Source organism: Protopterus annectens, chromosome 1.part0, assembly GCF_019279795.1.
Source record: "Protopterus annectens isolate FY-2018-M chromosome 1.part0, PAN1.0, whole genome shotgun sequence".
In the NCBI taxonomy this organism is placed as follows: Eukaryota; Metazoa; Chordata; order Ceratodontiformes; family Protopteridae; genus Protopterus; species Protopterus annectens.
Window position 1 is genome coordinate 1,854,669,214 of NC_056725.1, and position 17,346 is coordinate 1,854,686,559.

The 17,346-nt window shown below is 38.8% G+C and overlaps 1 protein-coding gene across 1 annotated transcript in view; it reads left to right on the forward strand.

Moving 5' to 3' along the window:
* Positions 1-17,346, forward strand: part of RICTOR (RPTOR independent companion of MTOR complex 2) — a 3,179,211-nt gene that overhangs the window by 3,032,084 nt on the left and 129,781 nt on the right. Inside the window, exon 37 of the mRNA XM_044069875.1 lies at positions 15,790-15,928. Within this exon, the coding sequence (XP_043925810.1) occupies positions 15,790-15,928 (139 nt within the window). The remainder of the gene's footprint in view (positions 1-15,789; positions 15,929-17,346) is intronic.

Below are 17,346 nucleotides of genomic sequence, written 5' to 3' on the forward strand. Positions count from 1 at the left end.
AGAGTAAGAATATACTAGGAGCTGGACCAGTGATAGTATATAGTAGAAGCCAAAATATGAAAAATATTTTGGAAAAGAAAAATAGGAAGATATATAAATCTGTCATGAAAAGGTGTGGGATGTGTAATTGCTGTAGGTACATTAATGAGGGGACATATGTTTGTGTAGAAGGGCACAAATACACTGTTGGATGTCCTGGGCAGTGTAGTTGTTTGACAAAGAATGTGGTTTACTTGGCAACTTGCACATCATGTGAGGCGTATTATGTAGGTAAAACTGTCAGGAGATTGCGTGACAGGATAGCTGAGCATATAAGATCTATCAAGAAGAAGGATCTACATAATGCGCTTTTTTTACACAGCAATAGATGTGCATCTTTTAAAAAGTTTATATTTTTTGTCATAGGGCGAGTATGGGACTATGGTGAAGGAGGTGATGTTTCTAGTAGAGTAGGAGCGTTAGAGACAGAATGGCAGCTAAGGCTGGATGCTTGTAGACCACCTGGCCTAAATGATTTTATTTCCCTTAAACCTCTGTTAAAACTTAGGTCCCAGCAGATTTGAAGGTTGAAACACATTTCATAAATTTTAGTTTGTTAACCACAGTTAGTTATGTTATTAGTATATAGATTTTTTAACAACAATTTTTGTAATTGTAAATATTGTTTTGTATTAGATATTTAGTAATATAGCTGCATTGTTATTTATTAGATAAATATATTGAAATGAGCAAGAATGTATTTATATAAGGTGAACACAATTTTTTGTGAACAATTAAGTATTAGTAAGGTATTTAATTATTCAGTAGTAATGAGTTTTTTGACCAATGAAATTAGTTTGTGTAGGATATATATGTGTGGTTAAGGATGTAACAAACGACTCTGAAGAAGCCAGGTTGCTGGCGAAAGCGCTTAGTTGTTTTGCTTGTTTCAATAAATTCATACTGTTTTTATATCCAAGAAGTGTTTTTGGTGTATACAATGCTACTACATTGAAGGTGGATTGTGCCGTGCGGTGGTTTCTGCATTATTGCAAGAAAATTATAGTCCTCTGTTGCAGCCTGGAAAAACAAGCGGAAGTATTTATTGGTAAAGGAAAATATTTCATTATATTCAGTGTTCTCAGGTTTACTTGTTTCCAATTAAAATCTTTTATTAGATTAAGCCAAGGGTCTTAATCCAGACATTTACCTATGCAAAAGTAAGAAAAAGCATAACAGCTCTACATATATTATGATCTGTGTACTTATACACTCCATCCCCAGCCTCAACAACCCAGGATTACAGCCTATTAACCTAAGCACGCTTATTAGCTTTTCTTTTCTTTTTGCACTGCATGCTTGCATTTCTTAACACCAAACAGGAAGAAAGAAAGAAAAAAAAGAAGAAAAACGTATCTGCTTATTTAAATAAGTTTATCATATACAAGAACAACTAAAATACTTTACTATAAAATGTACAGTTTATATTGTGGAAAGTTTCAAAGAAATACTGTTAAGAAAAGAAATTGTGTAAGTTAGTTACCTTTTACAGTGAAAGTCCTTCCAGACATTAATGCCATGAAGTGAGGCAAATGCTTTTCGGTTCCCCTCAACTTTAACAAAATCAGCAAAAGTCCACTTTTTGCACATATTATTATGCAACCATATTTCACATATGTGATTGATGCTTTGCAATCTTATATTTATTCGCTAATTTCCATGTTGCTGGTGGTCTTCCTATTCATCTCCATCTCCCAGCTGCAGATTATGGTTCAGTCCACAGTACTTCTGATTCTTCAACTCCTGTCCTTTTCTCTGTCTCTCAAGTATTTTCCATTGCAACAGTGCAAAAGGTTTCACTGTCTCTCCGTGTGCTTTATTATCAGAAGACTAAGAAGCAGAGTCCCCTTCTGCTTGATGGCTCATTTTTTGTGTACAAACTTTGCATTTCCTCCTTTCAACATTCCATTAAAAATGACTTTTTTTAAAACAAGAAACATCTTTATTAAATTGTCATGTATGACATAGACAAGCTTACATTTATGTAAATGAAAAACCATACTGACACAGTTCGGTTACAAACATTTAGACATTACAAACCACATTGACATAATTACAATTGCACACATTAAGCATACTTTATAATCTATTCAATTATTGTCAATCAAACATTACATAGCTCATTCAGATCATGCCTTCTTTTAAACCTTATTCCTCCTCTGCATGTATTGTTCCCACAATCCCCATTTTTTCCTATGTAATTTGCTCCTACCCTTTTCTAAAGATCTCAATTCCAGTTGTTTTATCTTAGTTACTATATTTGCTACTGCTAGTAAAGTTGGTTTAGACTTTGATTTCCATTTTCTAGTAATTGCTTTTTTGGCAGCCAACATAATTAGGCTCAGAGCTGATGACACTTTTTGTCTTGTTTAAACACTGTAGTCTGATATTTTATTGTTATAAGAAGTATTTTAAATGTGTAAACTGAAATTGTGGAGTTACTTGTACAATACTACATAATTCTTTGCTACTGTTATAAACACTGCAGTATTTCTGTTTGTTTTTTGTTAGTTTGTTAGGCCTAACTTTCCCTACTAACTCTTCACTAATACAAACTTAGTACCTACCAGCATACCCTCACTCTTCCCTGCACACTCAAATCACACCAACAGTATCCAACCACCACTCTCTAAAAAAATGCATCTCAGACTAGAAATTCTGTTTTACACTCCCATACCTAACCTACATCACAACCATTCATACTAACACAACATTAGAAAACACTGTATTCCATATAACACATGCTTACACAAAATCAAACACACCCTCAGATTTCCCTATCACTGGCACATTATTTAAAGACAACTCACTACTACGCATATATAAGTTTCACATAACCATTTCTTACACTAGAAAAATATCACTTAAACCCAACACAGAAGTAACACATACTATTAAATATATACTATTTATCGCAAAGAAACTCCTCACTTCAGGAGACGTACACCCAAACCCAGGACCACTTAACACTCTACTATCAACCAAACAAACCTTATCAATACTTAATATCAACACTAGGAGTATATCTAACAAACTTCCTGACCTACATGCATTTATAGCCCACTACTCCCCCAGACATACTAACCGTTACTGAGACCTGGCTAAAACCAAACACCCAAGATGAGGAAATCCTTCCACCAGGCTATAATATATTAAGACAGGATAGAGTAAGCAAGAAGGGAGGTGGAATTGCTATCCTCTTTAAAAGTACACTCAACATAAAACCCCTTTACCTAAATTTCAAAATGCCAAAATCTTAGGGTCAGTCCTGTATATAAACAACAAAAAAATCAGTGTACTCTGCTGTTACAGTCCCCCAGGAAATAGCTCCCTCACCACTGAAGAAATCCTACACTGGACTACAGATAATCTTCCACAGGAAATCATCCTACTAGGTGACCTAAATACTGACTGGTTAGCATGTAACTCTAACAACCCCACTGACCACATCAATCTCTTTGGTTTTTCCCAACTCATCTAAGAACCCACTAGAATAGATTTAAAAAAAACAATCTAAACTAGACTGGACGCTAGTCAATTGCTCCAAACAAAACTACCAGACAGGATGCCTACCAGACACTCTTAAGTGACCATCTCCCCACAGTCCTCTTTCGTAAACGCATCAACTTGCCCATAGCTTTTAGACAAGTCAGAGATGACCGCAAACTAAATATACAAGATCTTAACTCCATTCTAAAACAATGTAACTGGGAAACACTTAAAACACTAAGTTTAGACCAGGCAATCGAGTACATTAATAGCACTTTCATTAATGTCCTAAATTTAGTAGCACCCATTAGGAAAGTTAAGACAAGCTACGCACCATGGCTAAGTAGGGACACAAGAGTCCTACTGAAGTCAAGAGATAAGGCTTGGAAAATGTGGAAAAGAGAAAACACTAGCCTATCCAAACAAAACTACCACCAACTCAGAAATCAGGCCAAGAAACAAACCAAATTGGATAAACAGAATTATTTCCTTGCTGCCCAAAATAATCACTCAAAAGACCCTCAAAAGTTTTGGCATACTATCAACTCACTGTTAAAACCAGGTAAAAACCACCACTCCAACTCCCACCTTCACCAACAATAACTAAAGACATTGCCTCCCAATTTAATCAACACTATCCTGAGTTTATCCTCCCAGCTATTCAAAAGCAAACTTTCAATATCTCAACAAAATACCCCGATAACATTCACTCCTTTACGCTCTCATCTGTTCCTACCTCTACTATTAAAAAACTCCTCCTAAAACTGAAGCCTACCACCCTTGCTGCAGACAATCTACCTGCTAACTTCCTAAAAGTAGCTTCTGAGTCCATATCTTACCCTGTATCCATCCTTATCAGTCGTTCCATACAGGAATCCTACATCCCTCAACTATGGATGTTATCCTGTATTAGTCCGCTTCACAAAGGTGGTAATTCCTATGATTTCTCTAATTATCGTCCAATTGCCATTCTATCCCCTCTGTCTAAACTACTCGAAAAATGTATCTACTCTCAAGTAATGAATTTTCTGAACTCACACAATCTTCTCTCCTCCACACAACATGGCTTCCGGCAACACCATAGCACAACTGCTCTTCTCTCTTTTACTAACTTGGTAAACCAACACAGAAACAACAACAACTTTGTATCTGCTATATTTTTAGACCTCTCGAAAGCATTTGACATGGTCTCACACTCCCTACTTCTAGACACCCTTGCCTCTCTAGCCTTTGCCCCTCTAACCATTGCCTGGTTTAAAAATGATCTGTCAGATAGGCAGCAGTCTGTCCAGTGGCAAGGTATACTATCTCCTCTACTCCCAACAGCCATAGGTGTACCACAGGGCTCTATATTAGGTCCTCTTCTTTTCTCTATTTTCACTAACAATCTTCATACCTCCACCCAGCCTGCTACACTCATACAGTACGCAGACGATTTGACTCTTATCTGCTCTGCACCCTCACTTACTACGTTACAGCAACTTACTCAGGATTCCTTCAGCTTAGTGGAAAGTTGGATTACTCAGATCCAACTTATGCTAAATCCCAAAAAGACTAAATTGGTTCTTTTCACCCCCAACAAATCTATTCCTATCTCTCTGTCCTTCTCAGTCACTTCCAAAAATGGTACTGTCATCACCCCCCCTGATCACACCAAACTCCTGGGTGTAGACGTTGACAGAAACCTACAGTTTGATATCCACGTTTCACAAACCATCAAAAAAGTCCATAAAAAAATGGGAACACTTTACAGACACGAATCTTCCTAGCCCAAACCCATCTATTGTCCACTCTAATGTATGCGGCACCAATCCTTACTCATATTAGAAGACATGATCTTGCTAGACTTGTGCCATGTTACAACAAAATTGCCAAGTTCGCTAATAACTGCACCTTCAGAACCCATTACTGTCAGGCTGTAAAGGAATACAATGGCTAGAATTTCCCCAAGTACTCAATTACCATCAACTAATCATTGCCTACAATATTGTGAGACATCCTGATAGAACCCCAGCACTAAGTCACCTACTCACTCCCTACAAATCAAATGGTCCCCTTTGCACCCCTGGCAAGTCGCGCCTTTGTATCTCTAAGGCTAACAACACTGAAGACAAAGCACTATTCTCCCATGTTGTGTCTTTTCGGCTTTTCCCGGTTAGGGGTCGCCACAACGGAACTCCGGTCCGCTAATGATTGGCAGTAGATTTTTACATGCCGAGTTGCCGGGCCTGACACACAACCTTCAACGAAGGTACGCCCATTCACGCATGTCTCTACACATAAGACGCTCTAGCTGAGAATCGAATAGGACAACATCTTACTGTGAGGCAACAACGCTACCGCAGCACCACCACCGCAGTAAAGCACTATTCTCCCATAATGTAGCTAAATCCTGGAATAACATGCTTTATCTTCTACCTCCACTATTATGCTGTTCAAAAACTCACTTAAATTACACTTAATGAATTCCTGGCTATGTCTATGCATTACCTAACCTTCACTGTTTCTACCACCCCAGATAGCTTCATATCCAATTATACTTACTGTAATTTTTCTGCAGTATAAGGAATTATTTTTTCTGCTCAAGTTTCTAATATTTATACTAGCCCATGCTAAACTTACACTAATTCATTTCTTTAAGTAGTCTCTGTCTGTCTCTATAGTCAGTTATAATGCTTATCTAGTGTCATTTTCTGTTTCTGTATCGAAAGTTGTATTTTTATGTATTGTCAATTTTTTGCTTCTATATAGATGATCATATTGGTATCATATCGTTCAACTATTTGTTTTTCTGTACTGAATGTGGAGCTTTTCTCCCCAGGCCTCTGCTGTAAATGGACATGTGTCCAGTCGGACTGTCCCAGTAAAGAAATGTAAAATAAAAGGCTTTTCCATGTGTAGGAAATTCCGATTTTGTATCATAGCTCAAACAAAACATTTTCTTAGTTACAGCAGTTTGCTCACCCAGTATCTCCAGCAGAGCAGTCTGCAGGGAATCTTTAAAGTCTGCCAACTCATTACACTCTCAAAAAAAATATGTCCCCAGTTACCTCTTTCTTCCCCATCATACCTCCAATATTTGCTTTCTTCTTTGGAGTCTACTTGGGGTTCATAGGTAGGTACTAGGCTATTGGCCCAAGGGCCTATACAAGCCCAGACAAAAAGGTACCCTGGCTTTTGCCACCCAAGAAAATTATTTTCCTGTGCCACTGTCGAGCAGAGCCACAGAAGTGATCCCCGGGGTGAATTTCCTATTTCCCATCCAATCATCAAGATTTTTCTTGAAGAGTACTAATGAGGAGCTTTGTTTGATATAGGTAGGTAGTTTATTCCAGAGTATGGGAAGTCTCTGGGACAGGAATCTATCCCTCCGGCATGTTCTGTTTATTGTGGTGACAAGGTTTAGGTCCCTAGAGTGTGTAGCTCGGAGGGATTGGGATTTCTTTAAGTGGAGCATGTCCAACAGCTTTGGGTTTGACATAGCTTTGTATGTTAGGCAGAGATCACCTCTGAGTAGGTGATATGCAACTGAGTAAAGCTAGAGTTTTTTGAGACAGTCTGCATAGTGCATCTGTTTGAGGCCGGTAATCCTCTTTGTGAGGTATTTCTGCGGCCTTTCCAGTTGTTGTAGATGTCTTGTGAGGTACATACCAAAAGGGGCGTTGTACTCTATAATGAGTCTCATGAGTGATGAGTAAAGGGGAACAATGACCTCTTTTTCTCTGGATGAGAAACCTTTTGTGATAAGGTGTGCCACGTAGAAGGATTTCCTGACTACTGTGGCAATGTGATTATCAAAGGAGAGACTAATGTCCACCTGTGTCCCAAGGTCTCCTATCACACTTTCGGTGTGTTGTAGTTCATGGGTACAGAGTTTTTACCAAAGGGGATGACAATGCACTTTTTGGCATTGAGTTGCCATGGCTGTGACACCAGGCATCTGTCTCAGTGAGGCCCTTTTGTAGGATGTCCACATCGTTAGGAGTTTCGATTATGGCTCCTAGTTTGCAGTCATCTGCAAACTTCGTTGGCCAAAGACCTTCTGTGTTAGCCTGTACTTCAGACAAGTAGATACCAACAGGAGGGGACCCAGGACTGAACCCTGTGGTACTCCACTTGTCACTGGTCTGAAATCGAATTTGGAGTCTGCTACTTTCACAGTGTGGGTTCTGTCAGTGAGCCAGTTGGCAACCCATCTTGTGACATAGGGATTTATACCTAGTTCAGTGAGTTTATCTATAATTCCAGAGTTGGGGGATGGTGTCGAAAGTCTTGGCAAGATCTAGATAGGCTGTGTGAACCACCTTACCCTTGTCTACGGCTTTGGTGACTGCTTCAAAGATGTATGTCAGGTTTAGGAAACATGATCTGCCTTTTACAAATTCGAACTGGGTGGGGTCCAGAGTTTGGAGATTACCAGTGTCTTTGTTTATAAGTTCCATGATGATACGTTCCATGGCCTTGCAGACCAGGCTCGTCAGGCTAATGGGGCGGTAGTTCCCTGGGTCCATGGTGGCTCCCCCCTTGTGGAGTGGGATGACCGTTGCTGTGCGTCATTCAGCAGACACAAAACCTGAGGTGAGGCTATGATTGAGCATGACACTTAGGTGGGGTGCCAGTTTGTTCTGTAGTTCGTGTAGAACGCAGCCTGGGATGTTGTCTGGTCCCATGGATGCTGTGTTCTTGGCTTTAGAGAGTGTGTTTTTTACCTGTGCAGCCGTGATTACAGGAACTTTGCATTCTTCCGGTATAGAGATGGGCTCTTTAGGGGGTGAGGGGGGGTAAAGTTAGCACTGAACCTATCTGCCAGGATGTTGGCAATATTAGTTGGGTCTGTATATTTAGTGCCATTGTGCTGTAACTCAGAGCAGATCTGAGTGTTGCCATTGAGATTCTTGACAATAGCTATAGAATGCTTTGTGGTTGTCTTTAGAATCAGTGGCAATTTTGTTTTCATAACTAGCTTTGGAGGATTTTATCTGGGATCGCAGCTTCTTACTGAGGCTGACCAAGGAGCTCCTCCACTAGTGGGATTTTACTCTCTTTTACAACAGTTTCTTCCTTCTGTTGTACAGTTTGTTTATGGCAGGGGACCACCAGATTGGCTTCCTTTTTTTGGAGGATAGCGACTTGGTTCTGTTTGGGATGGCACGATCCATGCACTCATGTAAGTGCTTATAAAGTGCAATTGTGTAGGATTCAGTAGTCGTAACTATATTGTCCATCTGCATAGGTGTCATGAAGTTCAGCACTTCTGTTGTAAGAAGCATGAAGTTGGCTTTGGAGAAATTTTTTAACATGGTTACCTTAATGGAGGGTGGGGGCAGGATGTGGATATCTAGGGTAATTAGCTTATGGTCGGATTGGACCAATGAGGCGTTGACTTCAGGTGTGGAACACCGGTCACTCATGTTGGTAATGACTAGATCTAGGATATTGTTTCCCCTGGTGGGGGTGCAGATAAGTTGATCCAGGGCATTGGAGTTTATGAATTCCAGAAAGCGTTGAGCGAAGGAGTTGGTACATGAGTAGTTTTCCCAGTTAATGGTGGGGTAGTTGAATTCGCCCATTATTAGGGTGTTTGGTTGAACCCTAATATTTTCCAGTACATCAAGAAAAGAGGAGTGGGAATCCTGGGGCATGGTGGGTGATCTGTAGCAAGGTACAATTTGGATTGCAGTTTTGCCCAGAGTTAGTTGCACTTGAATAACCTTGGCTGCATTATGCTGAGCAACTAGCCTGGAGGTGTGGATATCCTTAATGAATATGGATACACCTCCGCCTTTGGTGTTCCAGTCCAGGTTACATGGCCGAAAAGTGTGGTATGAGTTATAGCCTGGTAGTGCAGGGGTGCTCTCTGGAGCCTTGAACCAGGTCTCAGTCACTGCACAGATATCGATGTTCTCCATTTTAAGGAGTGCCTCAAGTGAGTGCATTTTGAGATTTAGACTTCTAGCATGGAGTAGCATCACCCTCAGTTTTTGCTTGCCTGTTCCTGTTACGATGGTGAATTTGTCATTTGAACCTTGCCTAAAAAAGGCACTATAGGGGCGGCAAGAACCTTAGCCAGTATCCGGAATCCCAGGGTTGACAGGTGCAGGCCATCTCTGGCAAAGCATCGTGGTCTGTCGACCATGTCATCCCAGGCAGACAGATACTGGATCCCTTTAGAATGGCACCAGAAGCTTAGCCAATTGTTGGAGTCAATCATTTTGTCCTTGTACTGCGGCATCATTCTAGGTGATGGCAGAATGCTACTCAGGGCTAGGGTCATACCTGCCTGGGCTACAAGATCAGAGAGCTCTTCCATGTCTCTTTTCATGTAGTCCAGGGAGGTACGTCTCAGGTCATTCACACCAACATGGACAATGACAGAGTCATATTTGTACTTGTTATGGAGTGACCTGAGTGCGTGGGTTATGTGGCGGATCCTGGCACCCGACAAGCAGCTGACAGTAACCGTCTCCTTGTTTAGCCTGGTGAGTGGGACATCAGTGTGCCTGACTATAGAGTCACCTATGACTAGTGTGTTGGGTACATTGTTTTGCCTTATTGGCTGTGGTTGAGTGGCACACTGAGTCTGCGGGCTGTGTGTCATTTAGGTTGTGTTGGGGGGTGGAGGTTGCTTGCATTTCTACTTTGGAGGTCTGTGTTGCTTGAGCAGATTATTATTGAGAGCCTTTGCAAATGTTTTTGTGTTTCTGTGTGTGGAATTTGGTGGTATAGATTTGGTGAGACTATGTGATGAGTGTGGTGTGGTGCAAGTGTTTACCTTCTCCTCTTGACTGTCAAGTTCAGTCTTGATTGGAGAGAGCTTTACCTCCAGTTTGGCTAGATAAGTGCATCTCTCACAGGTTGTAGTGTTGGGTGGTAGGAGGAGAGTGTTGTCTGTATACATGAGGCAATTTCTACATTGCCCCAAGATGCCTAGGTTCATCAGATGGACAGGAGAGAACACTGGGAGCTGACCCTTGGACATGTCTGAATAAAAAACTATTTTCCTCTAGATAAGTGCTGATGGAGGTTGTGTTCATCCACAATCAGTGGAGATTCTTGGGGAAAAAATAATCAGCTGGAATGAGAGAGATAATAAACTTATTCATAGCCCCCCCCCCCCCAATAAAGGTCCCAGTATAAAAATAGGGTAATGAAAAATGTTCTAAAAACAAAACAATGGGTGATTATAAGATGGAGTATGAAAATAAGTGAAATAAAAAGTGGAAGAAAATACAAAACTGTATGAATTACAAATATCAAAAGATGTTAATGAAGATGGGTCTTTGGGTGTGGATATAATTATTTTATTAATTTTGTAAAGAGTTTAATAAATGAGAGCCTTTTATAGAAGTACTAGATGAATGTCTGAGCTAAGGGATTAAGAGTGCTTTGCAACCAACTTTTATTAAATTTTTAACATCATTTGTAATAAAACACAAAAAAGTTAATGACAGAGAAGTAAATGCTTAGCTTTTTACAGGTGTGCCTTCATCCTGTGTGAGATACAGTAACATTTTAAACAGGATGCTCCAAAGGAAAAGAAATGATTCCACTAGTCCTGGAAACTTTCACCTTTTGCGTCTTTGTAAGCATGACCAAACTTTGTTTTTGTACAAAACTGGAGCATTTTGATCTAAATGGGGTCTGATTTCCAGAATCTGAAAGTAATGCTAAAGGTCATAATAACTACAATTCTGAGCTATTCTTTCTCTTCTGCAGTTCTAATCTCTGCAGAATCTAGATCTAGACTCTAAAAAACATGATTATTTAAAGGTGGGAGAATGGACCTTGATGCATAGGAAGACTCGTCAGTCATATTTCCCTAGATCTAGATCCAGAGTCTAGAAACCCTTATCTTCTAATGGTAGGAGGACAGGCCTTGATGCACAGGAAACCTTAGCAGTCATCCTTCCCCAGATCTGTCATACATTGAAGCATTTTCACGTTACATGTCGGTAATCCACTTTGGGGGGGTGAACAATACACACAGGTGAGAAATACCACATATGCACAACTGAAATTGAGAAAATGCCAGAGACAGGGTGTTGTCTACATGACTACCAGCAGCTAAACACTTAATTCATTGGGGTGTACTTATAGATATCCTCACTGCATTTCTCATTCTTCCCTACTCTTTCTCAGTTTATGCACACCCTGTGTAAAAGAAGTTTTTCCACTGGTGTGGCCATAAGCATAGACATAATAGGTGGCATCTTTCTAACTTAGGCGTACTTTATTCAAAAGTAAAGAAAGAAGCTGAATACAGTTGCTGCACACTTGTTCAGAGTTGCTGTTACTGCATCCCCGCTCTGTATTTAATTTTTTGGCTGTGTTTGTGTTTTGTTAATTAAAGCACAAAGTTTTTTTTACCACTTTTTGTTATAATTGCTCTCTCATTATGTAAAGTGGGCTTTCTGATTCTAAATTATATGTTTTTTTTTCACTTTGGTTACGTCAGTGGACCTGTATTTATTAAGTTTAAAAAATTGTGTTTGTATGTACTGCATGATGAACAGTTGTCCATTTACTTCCGAATTCTGTGGCCGATGCCTTTTGATGTCATAAGGAGGAAAACAGTATATAATTCAACACCTTGAGGTATTGAATTGAAGGAAGTCTTTCTATGCCAGGAGTAGATACTATAGCAGTAATCAGTGACGTGGGTGTGGTATATTGAAGATTTACCCATAGTTGTTGTGGTTTAATCATAAGGGTGAAGCCCAAGTGATTAAACAAAGCCAAGTAAAAAAGAGAGAACCGGACTTCTGTAGTATAAACCAATAAAACAAAGTTTTAATATAAAACAAATAATTTCATGAGCACTTTCATCTTCCAAGGAGACTTCATCACATAAAATACATACCACAATAAATGAATTTTAACTGCCAAATCAATTCCCTTTTCAGAAGTGTTCTCTGCCAGTCAAAATGGCAGTTAAAATTCAACACTACCCCCCCCCGGGCTGAACGATCAGGTGTCCATTGGACCCATTTTAAAGGAAAAAGTTGATATTTTAAGTTGAAATTAGGTGATGATGCCTTTAAATATGGATGAGATGTAACCCATTTGATACACGTTAACGTTATAGTATTAAAGAGCATTTATTGTGGTATGTATTTTATCTGATGAAGCCTCCTTAGAAGATGAAAGCACTCATGCAATTGTGCGTTTTATATTCAAACTTTGTTTTATTGGTTTATACTACAGAAGTCCGGTTCTGTTATTTTTACTTGGTTTTGGTACTTCAATTTTGGCCTTTCTTTTGTACTTTTTGAGATTAAACAAAGCCAAACATGGGTAAATCTTCAATATACCACACCACTGAGTCGGTTATCGGTATTACACAATGACATCCTGTGGTAGACACTTTTATTTTTATTTAACATTTGTTAACTGGGAGACTCCGACTTGGAACAAAGCCAATTTTCAGCAGAGGCTTGGAAGAAATGCTCCAGTCGCATGTTTTTGTAAGCTATTTATTACAGTGTTTTATCATGTTATTACATTTTATTAGGAATTGTATACTGTTCCATTTCTCTTGTTACTTTTTATTTAAATGTAAATACATATAGTAACCAATTCATTGCTGATCGCTTAACTGAGCAACTGATTGATTGTGCTGCAGTCTGTCACTCTGTGTTAAACTCTGCTCCAGACTACAAAAAATATACAGATCTACTTACTACAAGCTGTTTACCCTCCTCCTCCCCATTGCATCATCAGAATGTAGGACCGCATAACTCAGAATCGGGAAATCCCTCACAGTTGCACACCATACAAGAAATGCAAACACTACTTCATTAAACTTAGTAAATATAGTTCTAGTGAAGAAATTAAAGTGAAAACTTCATATTTTAGAATCGTCATGACAAGACAAGAGCATATGTACCGCAAAAAGTAACAGTAAGAAAAGCATATTTTCATAAACTAATGGAAAAAAAAAACACCAGTAGTTTCCTGGGCATTTCAGTATGTGTGGCATTTCCATCTGATCTGACAGACCTGACTTCCAGGCTGCTGTGTTGGGCTGCATGGACATCAAGTCAGTAGTTAATGATTAATGGGTCCATGAAACTGCCTTTGCTGTTGTCAGATTCGTACAAACTGCACAACAAGTGACTAGTATTGTTGAAGGTTAAATGAATCAGTACACTTATTTGTCTTCTGGCTGAGGCCTTTTATGATGTATGCCATGAAGAAGCCTGAAGTATTATGAAATTTTATGGAATAGGAGAGAAAAAATGTAACATTACTAGTCAGTGTATAAAAATGTGTAGAAGTAATAGTAAATGGATGACTGGCTTGGAGAAAAAAATAGACATAAAGAAAAGTACTGCAGGGCTGCTCAATGAGCAGGTTTATATTTATATTACTTATGGAGTACAGTAAAATAAGCTAGATGGAAGATTGACAATGAGAAATATATTTTTGCTTTGTCTTAAACTGATGATGATCTGATAGCACAGAGTAGAATTTAGATTAAGGAGGAAGAGTTTCAACTAGATAAATTGGGTTTAAAGTCAAATAAAAATGTTCGTGAAGAGAAGATATGTTAGGTTATATTTTTCTGAAAATGAGGCCTTTGTATTAGAAATCAAATTCAGAAAAAAAGAAAATATAGAGGAAGAATATATATCAGAGGACATAATTAAAAAGAAAGGATATAATATGGGGACATTTGGTATATTTCAGGGAAATGTGTACTTCCTTCTGACAAAGAAAATAAGTTTTGCAGTTAATTTTTACTATATTTTTATGGAGTTTTAAGTTAAACTCAGTAAAAAGAAGGATAGTTACAATGCAAAAGAAAAAGTATGGTTACTGTTAATACACGACATCATTTTATATACATAGGTGTGTGTGTGTGTGTGTGTGTGTGTGTGTGTGTGTGTGTGTGTGTGTGTGTGTGTGTGTGTGTGTGTGTGTGTGTGCGCTTGTGTGTATGTAATGCCGAACAGTAAGTGTGAACAGATTTGGAGATGTGTTAAGATGAACAAAGGAAGGAAAGCACTGATGGACAACATTTTGTTTGAGTAACAAAAGAAAATTTTGTTAAAGAAATTGAGGCTTGAATGTATTTCTGAGAAAGGAGTAATATAATAAGAGTAATGGCAGCTAGAAAAACATAAGGCAAAGTGTATTTTAAAATAGCAAAAAAGTGGAAAAATTGTGGGAATAGACTTACTTCCTGAGGAGACTATCTTTGAACAAGTTACTAGAAAAGGACAATTATGAGGTACAGAAAGCAAGAGGAAAGGATGTGTAACTTAAAAAGTTTTGATTTAGAGAAGCAAAGTGAAACATGCTCATGGAATGCAAAAGTATGAATTAAGTGTGCCTTGTAAAAGTTGCAAAGGTATTCAGAACAGAATGTCTTAATGAAGTCAGTATGTGTATGATATCCTATGGTATATATAGGTCTAGTGATGAAAAGAAATAAGAAAGATGGAGAAAATTTTCTTTACAAGTGCATGCTTTTTCATGGAATGGAAGATGTCTGGAAGTAATATATAGTAAGCTTTTGGATTTGAATAAAATGGTTAAAAAGGTTAAGTTTTTGTTATGGCAAAAAGAGGGGGGATTGGGAAGCGAAATATGAAATAAGAAATGCAAAGACAAATTTTGCATTGTAAAACCTATATGTGTAAGGGTTTTATGTAATTAAATATATAAGAAACCAATAAGGAACTCATCACAGATCAGCTGGTAACTTGGATATATATTGTTATTTTTTTTTTTATTTAACATTTGTTGACCGGGAAAGTCCGACTAGGTTCCACAGATCCTGTTTTCAGTGGAGACCCGGGGAGAAATGCTCCAGAAGCATGTTTTTAGAATGTGGGAGGAAACCGGAGGAAACCCACGCGAACGCAGGGAGAACATGCAAACTCCACACAGAAGGCACCCCAGCCGAGAATCGAACCGGAGAACCTCTTGCTGTGAGGCGACAGCATTTACCGCTGCACCACTGCGCCGCCCAGTGCTAAACAGTCTTATTGCTAAAAAGTCTATAAGTGAGTAGTTTTCTCTTAGCATTTAATACCGTTTGCCATTAATTACCATTTTCTTGGGCACAAGAATGTGCAGTAAGTAGCATCTGACATGCAGGTTAAGTTGTTTTCAACAAGTTTATGTACCATGTAGTAGAGAATTGATTTGAGAGTGCTAAAATATATAGCCTTTCAGCAAATTCCAGTTTTTAACTTGAATATAACTTGCAAGAGAACTGCTTAATGGTAGCTTTTCCTCTTCATTGCATTTCAGAATTAAAGAGAAATTTCCCCATGCATTTGAAGATATTTGCCTCTACTCAGAAGTTTCTTACTTACTTGCACATTGCACCTTTCGCCTTCCTTCTCGGAGGTTTATACAAGAGCTGTTTCAGGATGTCCAGTTTGTACCGGTAAGTGCTGCTTTATTTCAACTCATTAAAAAGAATTACTTTCAAACTGTGCGGATTAACAATGAGTAATTTTATTTCATGGTTGATAAGTGTGGTAAATATTGTCTGAATTGATCATGACTTTGAATTTGTGAATCATAGCTTAAAAGATCCAGGGAAGAAAATTGTATGTCTACAGTAGAACTTGTAATCAAATGTCTTTGACTTGTAGTGTCAGTTATATTGACTTCATAGGTTCATACATAAACAATAAGTAGTTGACACCATTACAAGCACAGGCAGTAGACCATATTCAGAAGATGTTCATCATATTGATCACTGCTGCAGTAGCCTTGGCTATATAGGTTGTATCCTGCATAAGATATAACAGCCGGCCAGCTTCCATGCACCCAGACAGTCATTCAGCACTAAATGAGCTGGATGAAAAGATGAATGAGCACCAAGCCCTTCAGAGCTTTCCTGACGACTACAAATACACTCCCCTGAGGCTTTTGAAGAGCAGTAGTTGGCTCGTGCTGTTCCTTTGCTGGGCAGATAAGTTCACTTTGGGGAAAAGCCTTCCAGATAAAAAAAAATGTTTGCTTACTAATACATTCCTGTTAGGAAAACTATTTTAAAGCTAGGAGTTCCAGTTTTAATTCACTGCCATGAGACAGTATTGTACTTTTAAATGAGAACGCTATTCTTTCCTGTTAGTTTAAAAGTTGTTTAAAGCAATTATCTGTGCAGAAATTGCATTTATTTTACTTTTTGGGTATGGTAAATTGTTTTAAAGTTCTTTTTGTTGTATTTTTATGTGAAAAACTGATGTTAAGAGGCTTAATTTTACTGTCTTTTGCTGCTTGTTTTCCCTGGGAAAGGAGACCATTTTTGTCTTGACCATGGAGCAGACTGCTCGCCCCATGGTTGGACGTTCTTCTGGTCACAGAAAGAAAAGGTTAAGCAAACAGCCTTTGCCACCACAGCAAGCCAGTAATTTGTCTCAGCAGCAGGTGGGTGACTGTGGTCTAGCCATTAGTTCTACTTCAGACCACTCACCTTTTACCCTAGATCCCTCTGGTGTAGCACCAAAAGCCACAGTGGACTGTGGGGTTTGCCAAATCCTCTGCGGTTGTTGGCTTTCCTTAATGGGCAGAAGGAACCACTGTTGTCAGTCCTGGGAGAAGGAACAGTGGATGCTTCCTTGTTTTGTCAGAATGTTGTGCCCATCCCTGAGGAACCTGCTGCTTTCCATTATTAACACTGTTGACCCCATTTTTTCCTGTTAAAAAGGAATAGGGAACTGAACATGTATCTGCTTCTCCTCAAATTTCATTAGACAGGAATAGTTTACTGGGTCTGTCTGGCTCAGGGTTTAATTGAGACTGTTGATCTTCCTTATAAAGTAGTTTCTGGTAAAAAGAAGGGATACCTTTTTT